The following is a 12,682-nucleotide window of genomic DNA, read 5'->3' as shown; positions in this document are numbered from 1 at the left end:
TTCTCACCCCTTTTCACTTTCTTCTTCCGTTTTATGATATTAAGTGCGGCACTCTGCCTTGCATGTGAGCTCAATGATTGGCCATCTGGAGGATACAGAACTTTAAATCTTTTTCAACCCTATGTAGTGCACAACCATGTGAGCATATCCATATGGAAGAAAAATATATTGGTAATATTCTTCCCAAATATATTGACATATATTTGAAATGCTAAAATTATTCAATATATTTCAATAAATAAATATATATATACTACCTGTTGAAATGCATTTTTATTACAAAATATATGAAAAATATTATTAAAATTACATTGCAAATATACTGTATGTCTTTAAAAATACAAATCTACATTTTTGGAATGCATTTATAAATATATGTAAAAATATATGTTAAAATGACTTTTTTATCTGTTAAAAAAAATTTGAAAAATATATTTAAAAAATATTTATTTGAAATGTATTGTTAAAAGTCTTTTTCATATATTTTGTAATAAAAATGCATTTTAACATGCAGTATATATATATATATATATATATATATGGCCAAAATTGTAGCGTTTCAAATATATGGCAATATATTTGGGAAGGATATTTTTAAAATATATTTCAAATATATTTTTCTTCCATGTGGGTTATGAACATTGTCATGATAACCTATAAGCTTAACCCCTTTGCGCACATTTGTGTGCGACCTCCCGGCGTCTGGGCCTAGACACTGAGTGGCCGCACATTTGCGTCCATGTAACTAAATACATATGTGCTGAGAGCGCGCACCCTGCACGCTCCCAGCACACATGTGTGGTACTCACGGAAAGGTCCCGGTCCGCTCTTTCGATCGGCACCTTTCCCGATCATGTGACCGCCGTGAAGCGTCATCACGGCGGTCACATGATTCCTAAACCACGCCCCAACCGCCCCGCCTCCCGGCGTCTGAATCTCTTAAAGGGCCGGGAGGCGTCGGCAGGAAGGGGTTAATATGGTTATTTTCCATGCATGTCTATTGTTTGTTATGCTTTTACCTCTTGTGCACTGTAACATGTACAGTACCATCAATGTTCTGCATTTGTTTTTTTCAATAAAGCATTTTTTCTTTTTTTTATAATTTTTTTTTTTACAACCTGTCATCAAAGTAGTTCATTGGCACCACAGTGACATGTTACTATTCTGGGGGGTGATCAGGGATTTTGTTTTTTTTACACTTTTATTACTGATAAGGTGATGATCACTGCAATATCAATGTTTTGAACTGTCATGAATAAGTTTCATTCATAACAGCTGTGATTGCTATTGTGATGCTGTGATTGTCCCACAGCTATCACATGGCTCATGGTGCTATGATTGGCCCAGGTACCATGTGATAGCTTTGGGCCAATCACAACATCACAATAGTAAGCACAGCTGTTATGAATGAAACAGTTGTGTCTACTGTAACTTACCGCCTGGCGGTACCACTAGCACTCCACTGGTCAGGTGCCCCCAGAGTACGGAATCTAAGCCCCAGAGCACTTGTTCACCAGGGCCCCTGATGGTGGGGATGGACTTGGAGCGCTCTGAGACCAGGTCGTGACTACTGAGTACACCCACCAGTGGTAGGGGTGTTCGCCAGGGGCTCGCACAGGGGAGAGCCTGATATGAGGAGGTCGGGTGACCCCCATGGAATGGATGGCTGAGCAGGTGCGAGGTCAGACAAGCCGGGTCGGTAGCCGTGGGGACGGTGCGGTACAAAGCAGCGGGCAGAGAATAGTCGGGTCACACGCCAGGTCAGCAACAGAAGATCAGATCCAATAGGGGGCATCCAGGAGAGAGGTCAGGCAAGCCAAGGGTCAGAGTAGGAGAATACAGCGTGGTCAAGGACAATCTGGGTCAGCAACAATCGGGATACAGGTTCACAGGTAACAGGAATGCAGAAAAGACCAGATGGCACTCAATGACAGTTCAGGGCTGTTTAAATATCGCGCCCTGCGCTGTCATTGGTGCCAGGCGCGCGCCCGCGGCCTCTAATGCGCATGCGCGAGTTCGGATGCCGCGGCCGGCCCAGACCTAGTGCCCGCGGCCCTGCACTGCGCCTGCGCCAGGACCAGCGCCGCGATGATGCCTGACATCTACATTGTGATCGCATAGCGATCACATGATACCCCGACCTCTTGAAGTGGCCAGGTACTGGTATCCATGATCCAGTGGACATGTCAGTCATAGGAGCAGCATGTGCCAGATGACGTACAGTTACTTTGCCTGCTGCTGCCTATTTTCAGTAAAACTACTGTGGACGGGCGGTATGTGGTTCATTTGACTTGATCGTCTGGAAGAAAAAGCACATTAGAAGCACAAATATCATGTTTACCATAGCCAGTGTGGAGAACACCTAACCCTTATAAATATAATCCGATATGTACTGTATGCTTTCCCAAAAATTAAGAGATTTATTCAAACCTTTGTAACATCTTTTTTTTTGTTGAAAATATTTTTCCATTTTTTTCTCAGGTCTCAGGAGAATTGATACCATTTCATATTTAGATGCATGAACACAGAGCGGATTGCTCTATCCTCAACAGAATTAATTATCATTTTTCAAGATATGCACGTACATATAAATATAAGTGCTTGCTAAATATTGTCTAACCTGAGCTTGTCCTTATATGTTTCTCTCTTACAGACCCATCGCTGGAAATGATTGTGGAAATAAGCTGAAAGTCTTACATGATAAGGCTCTTTCTTCAGCAAATTTTTCTTTCTCTTATTTATGCATCATTTTAACATTTCATACAATTGAAATTGTGTGTTTTTATATCAATTTCTACAATCATTACTGCAATTGGGAAAAAAAAAATTAAAGAATTATGGTGGTTTACCATATGTTCCTGTAAAATTTTAACCACTTATGGATTTTTATCAGGGATCATTGACAAACAGTGTAAGTGTACTTTTGATTAAATGTTTTTAGATATATTTCTATTTCTTTCTTTTGTCATAACATTAATGTTTAAATCCAGTGTTGTTTAAAAATTGTACTACTTACAGTAAATGATTCAGTCTGCTGTTTTAGTGACCTCCATCAATTGCATTTAACAATTCTGGAAGTGTCAGTTGCCCCCTCTGCACATTGACATTCCATTCTCTGACCCCCTATGTCACTAGAGGACTCAGCAGTGATGCAGTACTCAGAGGAAAGAATGTTGGTGCATGGAATGGGACACACCAGGGGCGGACTGACCATTTGGAAACTCGGGCACTGCCCGAGGGCCGGGGGTCAGTAGGGGGCCCCATGAGATGCCCCTGGTACCTTTTTTATAGACTTTTTTGAGTTTGGGCAAGGACACGGGGCCACAGGATCCCCTATTGAGGGCCCAGGGTCAATAGGGGGCCCCATGAGATGCCCCTGGTACCTTTTTCATAGGTTATTTTGAGTTTGGGCAAGGTCACAGGGGCCCCATGATCCACTATTGCCCGGGGGCCCCATGAGTTGTCAGTCCGCCCCTGGGACACACTATCCCACATATCTATATGTTTTGAAACCCAATGAGTCTGATGAAGTCTGTGCACTGTAATGGAAATAAGCTAAGAAACACAGGCCACCAGAGAAGTGAGTATGAGAGCTGTTCTTATATTATTTATTATATTCTTTATATTATATATATTTTCAATATTTTACTGGTTTTCAAGCACTGTACAAAAAATCAAAATACTAACACAATAATTATGGGCTCCTAGAGCTTAGCAAGGTACACACAACACCCAAAAAGGGTGAAAGAGTTCACATTACTGTACTAATCAGTGGTGTAAGTTGCCCTAAGCAACACTAAAATTGGGTGCCACACAAGCACAATCTAAAAAAGGGGAGAGGGAGGGAGAGAGGGGGATAGAGGGAGGGGATAGAGGGAGGGAGGGAGAGAGAGAGAGGGAGGGAGGGAGGGGGATAGAGGGAGGGGGATAGAGGGAGGGAGAGAGAGGGAGGGAGAGAGGGGGGGATAGAGGGAGGGGGGGATAGAGAGGGAGGGAGAGGGAGAGAGAGAGGGAGGGAGAGGGAGAGAGAGACCCCAAACAGCAATAGATCCCCGACTATTGTTGCTGGTCGGGGATCTATTGCTGTTTGGGGTCAATTGTTGCTTGGAGGGATCAACTTGAGGAAGGGATCTACTTTTGCTGGCTGCTGAAGGTTCTATTGATGCTGGCTGTTGGGAGATCTACTGTTGCTGGTAAGGGTCTACTGTTGCTGGCTGCAGGGATCTATTTTCCTGCTTTTCTTGTTATCATTACACAACTTACTTAGCACCACAAACTGATACTTTGTTCTGTGTTCTCTAAAAGGAAGGTTGGTCAGAGGTAGGTGGGGAGTGGAATCAAAGGACAGTGCCTGGAGATGGGTAGGGGGACAAGGGTCCCTACTTTTCTTGTCTGAGAAACAAAAGTCCTGGATAAAGGTAAAGAAAAATAAAAATGTTGACATCATTTGAATAAGTACCTTATATGGGGGGAATTTTCCCATGGGTACACTTGTTCCAGTGGCAACTAAGAAAACATTATTCTTACTTTTGACATACTTACTCTTAATGTCTGTTTTGTCAGTAGGAGCAAAACAAGTTTGGGCTTTAGATGTTCAAACATCCCTCTGTTGTCTCTTTTTTGTTTTGTTGTCTGAGATTTCCCAGTAGTACTCATATATTTTTGCAATATGTGAAATTGCATGAGTAAAATATATTGTCATGTTATCTTATATTATTTGTTTGCTTTCTCATTGCACACAGTCAACATATAACAGAGAAGTCACCAGAATCTTTTTTCTGGGATTCCAGAACCATGAAATAGTAAGTCTTTTGCTCTTCCCATTTTTCCTTATTATATACTGTGTGACAATATGTGGAAACCTCTTGATCATTGCACTGGTGTCCTACAGTAAGGTCCTCCACTCTCCAATGTACTTCTTCCTCTCCCAACTTTCTATAAGTGACATAATTTTGTCCACAGACATTTCCCCTAACATGTTAAGCATTGTACTACATGAGGGAACCTCCATATCTCTTTCTGGCTGCATGATTCAGTATTATTTCTTTGGCTTCTCAGAAGCATCTGAATGTTTCCTTCTAATGGTGATGTCCTACGACCGCTATCTAGCCATCTGTTCTCCTCTTCATTATGCCTCCATTATGAACCATGTGCTTTGTATTAAATTAGTTATTGTATCTTGGCTGTTCAGCTGTTCTGTAGCTCTAATGCTAACTCTTAGTATGTGCCAACTACAATTTTGTGGGCCAAACACGATCGACCATTTCCTTTGTGATTATGATCCTCTGGTAGAACTTTCTTGTTCAGATATATCCATAATTCAAATGGAGGTCACGGTTTTGAGCATTCCTGTGTTGGTGGCACCATTCATTGTAATAGTAGTTTCATATACATGCATTGTTTTAGCCATATTAAAGATATCCTCCTCTTCGGGAAGAGTGAAAACCTTTTCTACTTGCAGTTCCCATCTGACAGTGGTGTCTATATTTTATGGGACTCTAATCACCATGTATATGATTCCAAAAAGAGGACAATCACAAATTATCAGCAAGACCCTAGCTTTATTATACACTGTATTTACTCCCTTCCTAAATCCTTTCATCTATAGTCTGAGGAATAAAGATATCAAGCAAGCTTTGAGAAATGTTTTGTATAATAAAAGGGTTTAATTTGGTCACAGTAACAACCACTAGAGGAGGTTCACGTGTTCAAGCATGACACATTGTTCTGCCACTGTATCCAAGTGTAGTGCTACCCCCTCGAGGGCTGCTGGATTTGATTAGGTCCCCATAAGCTCTGTACAGCCAGGCAACACTCATTTCCACATTTTCTCTCAGTAAAACAGTTCTTGAGCATGTTTATGTTTTTATAAAGGGTTAACAACCTGGATGGGGCTAGGGGTATATGGGATGCCCAAGGAACTGTAGAGCTTGAGGACAATGTCTTAGCAAACACTGTACAAAATGTGGACCAAAAATCTTTAAGGTGCACAAAGGAGTCCCCTTTGGTGTACCTCCTTAGACCCCAGATTAAACTCTCCTCATCTATATATCAATATGTTGCCTTTTTAAGTATGGTTATAAAACACTTCAAGTATGACAGTGTGTCGAAAGTGGATCTCTTGACCATGTATTATGGCAATGTAAATCTCTTCGATCCTACTGGAACAAAATATTCTATATAGCCTCCACCCTTCCTCTACAATAATACCTTATCCTTCCCTAGTGTCACTTCACCTTGGCATTGATAAACTTCCTCCACCCACCAGAATTGTACCTATTGACTTAGAAACTCAAAACCAGTGATATTAAGACTTTTAAGTGTCTATTCAAAGTCTCATCCAAAAGAAAATGGTTCCAATATGCAAACAGAAAATAATGTTTTTTTCCTAGGATTCTTACCAGATGCAAACACCCTTGTTGTATCTGGGTTTAATAGAGCGTGTAATATCAGACTTGGTCATATCTGGATATAATAAAGCTTGTGGTAACAGACATGAAAATGTGTCTTGTCTTGTTTTCTCTACTTACTGTCTTCATTATGTCCTCCACTCATCTACATGACAAAAGGAACAAAAACATATTATATATATATATATATATATATATATATATATACTGCTCAAAAAAATTAAAGGAATACTCAGGAATACCTGAAAATATCAGGTCTCAATGAGGAAAATATCATTCTGGATATTTATACTGATTTGGACTGGGTAATGTGTTAGGAACGTAAGAATGCCCCATCGTTTGATGGAAATTAAAATTATCGACCTACAGAGGACTGAATTCAAAGACACCTCAAAAATCAAAGTGAAAAAATGATGCAGCAGGCTAGTCCATTTTGCAGAAATGTCATTGCAGCAACTCAGAATGGTCCTCAATTCAAATTTGTATGGCCTTCACGTGCTTGTATGCATGCCTGACAACATCAGGGCATGCTCCTAATGAGACGACGAATGGTGTCCTGGGGTATCTCCTCCCAGATCTGTAAAAGGGCATCACTGAGCTCCTGGACAGTCTGAGGTGCTAACTGGCGGCATGGACTGAAACATGATATCCCAGAGGTGTTCTATCAGATTTAGGTCAGGCGAGCATGGGGACCATTCAATGGTATCAATTCCTTCATCCTCCAGGAACTGCCTGCATATTCTCGCCACATGAGGCTGGGCATTGTTGTGCATCAGGAGGAACCCAGGACCCACTGCACCAGCATAGGGTCTGACAATGGGTCCAAGGATTTCATCCCAATAACTGACAGAGTGCCATTGTCTAGCCTGCAGAGGTCTGTGCGTCCCTCCATGGATATGCTTCCCCAGACCATCACTGACCCACCACCAAAACGGTCATGATGAATGATGTTACAGGCAGAATAACATTCTCCATGGCTTCTCCAGACCCTTTCACATCTGTCACATGTGCTCAGGGTGAACCTGCTCTCATCTGTGAAAATCACAGGGTGCCAGTGGTGGACCTGACAATTCTGGTGTTCAATGGTAAATGTCAAACAAGCTCTATGGTGTCAGGCAGTGAGCACAGGGCCCAATGGAGGATGTCGGGCCCTCAAGCCACCCTCATGAAGTCTGTTTCTGATTGTTTGGTCAGAGACATTCACACCAGTGGCGTGCTGGAGGTCATTTTGTAAGGCTCTGGCAGTGCTCATCCTGTTCCTCCTTGCACAAAGGAGCAGATGCCAGTTCTGCTGATGGGTTAAGGACCTTCTATGCCCCTGTATAGCTCTCCTAGAGTATCTTCCTGTCTCCTGGACTCCTCCTCGCTGCTCTTGAAACTGTGCTGGGAGGCACAGTAAACCTTCTGGCAATGGTACATATTAATGTGCCTACCTGGAGGAGTTGGACTGCCTGTGCAACCTCTGTAGGGTCCAGGTATGGCCTCATGCTACCAGTAGTGACACTGACCCTAGCTAAATGCAAAACTAGTGAAAAACAGTCAGCAAAGATGAGTAGGGAAAAAAATGTCAGTGGCCTCCACCCATAAAACCATTCCTGTTTTGGGGATCGTCTCATTGTTGCCCATCTAGTGCACCTGTTTTTAAGTTCATTAACACCAAAGCAGCTGAAACTGATTAACAACCCCCTCTGCTACTTAACTGACCAGATCAGCATACGGTATGTATATATATATATATATATATATATATATATATATATATATATATAAAATTTTATTTAAGCAGTAATAAACTACAAAAAAATAAAAACAATGTGCGTACTAGCACATTATGAAAGACGTACCTGAAAATGAAGTCCTCCAGCCCCTCGGGGCTTCTATTTATTTATATATATTAGTATGCTGAAAATACCACTATCCCTACTTCAATTAAAATTATGCTCACATTAGAGTGTTACTAAACCCCGGACCCTGAATTCACTATATCTGGTCTCCCACAGTAGTACACAGAACACTGAAATGCAATTATTTTAGTAAATATAAACTGCTAACTACTTTTTCTTATCAGCAGTATATAGCAGTATTGTGACTTCTATCAGTGTCCAGCAGAGCACTGGTTAAAGCTTGCAGGAGGAGTTTTGATTTTGATCTAGGAGGATGCAGAACCCTTGGCCTCTGTCTGGACAGTGCTGATTGGCCCTGTACTGATCACATGCATGCCACCAAGAAAAGAAAAACCCTCTAGCAATACACACCATACTGAGCATGTGCAGAGTTTCTCCACACAATGTGTCTTATCAGGAGATAAGAGGGGGGCACTGGAATAAGGAGAGGATCAAACAGTCTTTTTACACAATGCAGAGGATTAGCCCCTTAGGTTTCACAGTGAGTATAACAAGCATGCTTTACTGAATATAAAGACTGATTGTACTGTTGTGGGTTTAGTAACACTTTAAGGTGAACACAATGTGCCAACTTAGTGCTCTTCCATGTACACTGCCATCCTCATTGTTCATCTACTCCTGCCCAATAAATGTAATTTTGCACATATATAACTTTCTTCAAAAATTCTGTTCAATAATGTCCTCCTTTATCAATGATTCCCCCCCAAAAAGCAAAGTTACTTTAATAGTGTTCTACCACTTTAAATCACATTTACGCCATATATACTGTGCTCAGTTTAGAGTCAGTAATGTGCACTAATGTAATCCTCCAATGCTCCTATAATACCATCCACCTCTGGGAGCTCAGGGAAGACTGGGCAGCACAGTGGATAAATGGTCTGGCAGTACTAGGGTCATTGGTTCAAATCCTGACCATGGCACCACCTGCCTGGAGTTTGTGTGTTCTCCCTGTGCCTGTATGGGTTTCCTCCAACACTCCAAAGACATGCTGGTAGGTTAATTGGATCCTGACTAAATTGTCCCTAGTATGTGTATGTATGAATGTGAGTTAGGGACCTTAGATTGTACGCCCCTTGAGGGTTAGGGACCTTAGATTGTACACCCCTTGAGGGTTAGGGACCTTAGATTGTACACCCCTTGAGGGTTAGGGACTGATGTGAATGTACAATATATATGTAAAGTGCTGCATAAATTGATGGCGCTGTATAAGAACTTCCACCACATGTGTATAACACACCAGTGCAAAATGTAAACTTTTCCAGACTCCCTAGACCACTGAGAAGAAGAGAAACATGCTTTTGCACCAATGAAAAATTCCGGGAAACCTGAATGCCATGCCGTGGGCGCTCTACACAAGTTCTACCAGACATATGGATATGCTGATAATCTAATCTTTGGCAAAAAACCATGGGGCCCTATTTGCTTATTGTTGTAAGAAACTATATGATCTCTAACCAATGAACTTATTTTCTTTGCCGATTACCTTTTAGGGATGTCTTTGATGTTCGAGTCGATGTACGGGTCTGTGGGCTTCATTTTTTTTTCTATTTTGGCAAGTCAGAGTCATCGTGACAACACTGGATGCCGTGATTGACGATAGATTACAATAATGGAACCATTTTTGGGCTTTTTTTTTAATACAGGACTTGTCAAAGACTGTCAACTGTAATGTTTTACAATACACAGTAATTTGTGTGTGAAAGAGTAGCAGTACAATGTACCCCATACTCATTCACATGGGGGGTCTGGAATCTGGGGGCTAAAAGAGGGCTTCAAGATTCCAATAAGTCACCCCCCGCAGGCCCCCGCAACCAAAGACCAGGGTTGTGGGGAAGAGGCCCTTGTCCTCATCAACATGGGAACAAGGTTCTTTGGGGAGGGGCCTCCATATTGATGGAATGTGGCCTGGTATGGTTCGGGGGGGGGGGCGCTCGGTCATCTACTCCCTTTCCTAGCCTGCCAGGCCTGTGCTTGGATCGAGGGTCTGGTAGGAATTTGGTGGGGGCAAGCTTTTTTTCCCCAAAATTTTAAAATTGTTGGGTTTTTTTTGTTTGTAGCACAAAAAATAAAAAAATGCACAGGCAATCAAATACCACCAAAAGAAAATGCCATTTGTGAAAAAAGGACATAAATGTAATTTTCGTGCAACATTGCATGACCGCTCAATTGTCAGTTAAAGCAATGCAGCCTCAGTCTTTTTTTGTTTATAGCGCAAAAAAATAAAAAGCGTGCAGGTGATCAAATACCACCAAAAGAAAGCTCCATTTGTGGAAAAAACAGACGTAAATTTCATTTTGGTTCAGGGTTGCATGACTGCTCAATTGTCAGGTAAAGTAATGCAGTGCTGTATCACAAAAAATGGCCGGTCAGGAAGGGGGGTAAATCCTCTGGAGGGTAAGTGGATAATTAGTCATTTTTGGTGTGATATTTAGTGAAGTCATTGCTATATATTTGGACAGGTCTGCTTTGTCTTGTTGGAGAATAGCCATTGTCTTGAAGGAGTCACTCTGGTATCCATCTATCAAACCTTCCAATTAATGACACCCTCCTCCTAACAGACCAAGTTCCACACATTTGTAAGAATACTCGTCTGTTCCTAATCCACTTCTGTCTTGAAAATATTTGCGTCAAAGATATCTCTAAAAATAATTGCGAAAAAGTCATGTCTCCCCATTACATATCACATATGTTCAGACAAAGGGTTAAGACCACTGCGATATGCATGGACACTGTACACTGACAATCTGGCGAAATGAAAGGAAAATTAATAGATTTTACTACATGTAATGGGGCGGATTTACTACATCTAATGGGGTGGATTTACTAAATGTAATGGGGCGGATTTACTACATGTAATGGGGTGGATTTACTATATCTAATGGGGTGGATTTACTACATGTAATGGGGTGGATTTACTACATGTAATGGGGTGGATTTACTACATGTAATGGGGTGGATTTACTACATGTAATGGGGTGGATTTACTACATCTAATGGGGTGGATTTACTACATGTAATGGGGTGGATTTATTAAATGTAATGAGGTGGATTTACTACATGTAATGGGGCGGATTTACTACATGTAATGGGGTGGATTTACTACATGTAATGGGGTTGATTTATTAAATGTAATGAGGTGGATTTACTACATGCAATGGGGTGGATTTACTGCACGCAATGGGGTGGATTTATTAAATGTAATGGGTGGATTTAATACATGTAATGGGGCGGATTTACTACATCTAATGGGGTGGATTTACTAAATGTAATGGGGCGGATTTACTACATGTAATGGGGTGGATTTACTACATGTAATGGGGTGAATTTACTACATGTAATGGGGTGGATTTATTAAATGTAATGGGGTGGATTTACTTCATGTAATGGGGTGGATTTACTACATGTAATGGGGTGGATTTATTAAATGTAATGAGGTGGATTTACTACATGCAATGGGGTGGATTTACTACATGTAATGGGGTGAATTTACTACATGTAATGGGGTGGATTTATTAAATGTAATGAGGTGGATTTACTACATGCAATGGGGTGGATTTACTGCACGCAATGGGGCGGATTTACTGCATGCAATGGGGTGGATTTACTGCATGCAATGGGGTGGATTTATTAAATGTAATGGGTGGATTTACTGCATGTAATGGGGCGGATTTACTGCATGCAATGGGGTGGATTTACTGCATGCAATGGGGTGGATTTATTAAATGTAATGGGTGGATTTACTGCATGTACTGGGGCGGATTTACTGCATGTAATGGGGTGGATTTACTGAATGTAATGGGGCGGATTTATTAAATGTAATGAGTTGGATTTACTACATGCAATGGGGTGGATTTACTACATGCAATGGGGCGGATTTACTGCATGCAATGGGGCAGATTTATTAAATGTAATGGGGCGGATTTACTACATGTAATGGGGCGGATTTACTGCATGTAATGGGGCGGATTTACTGCATGCAATGGGGCGGAGTTACTGCATGCAATGGGGCGGATTTATTAAATGTAATGGGGCGGATTTACTACATGTAATGGGGCAGATTTACTAAATGCAATGGGGTGGATTTACTACATGCAATGGGGCGGATTTACTGCATGTAATGGGACGGATTTATTAAATGTAATGAGGTGGATTTACTACATGCAATGGGGTGGATTTACTGCATGCAATGGGGCGGAGTTACTGCATGCAATGGGGCAGATTTATTAAATGTAATGGGGCGGATTTATTAAATGTAATGGGGTGGATTTACTACATGTAATGGGGCGGATTTACTGCATGCAATGGGGTGGATTTACTGCATGCAATGGGGCGGATTTACTAAATGTAATGGGGCGGATTTACTACATG

General features: G+C 41.4%; 1 protein-coding gene across 1 annotated transcript; it reads left to right on the top strand.

The window, feature by feature from the left end:
* Positions 1–4,910: 4,910 nt before the first annotated feature.
* On the top strand, positions 4,911–5,809 carry LOC149452609 (olfactory receptor 1468-like). Its single transcript, XM_089689223.1, has one exon. The coding sequence runs from the start codon at positions 4,911–4,913 to the stop codon at positions 5,667–5,669; it is 759 nt and encodes a 252-aa protein (XP_089545349.1). The 3' UTR covers positions 5,670–5,809.
* Positions 5,810–12,682: the final 6,873 nt, after the last annotated feature.

Source organism: Staurois parvus, unplaced genomic scaffold (genome assembly GCF_062004578.1).
Source record: "Staurois parvus isolate SC_StPar_1 unplaced genomic scaffold, SC_StPar_1.0 ptg000470l, whole genome shotgun sequence".
Taxonomy (NCBI): domain Eukaryota; kingdom Metazoa; phylum Chordata; class Amphibia; order Anura; family Ranidae; genus Staurois; species Staurois parvus.
This window is presented reverse-complemented; position numbering and strand designations above follow the sequence as displayed.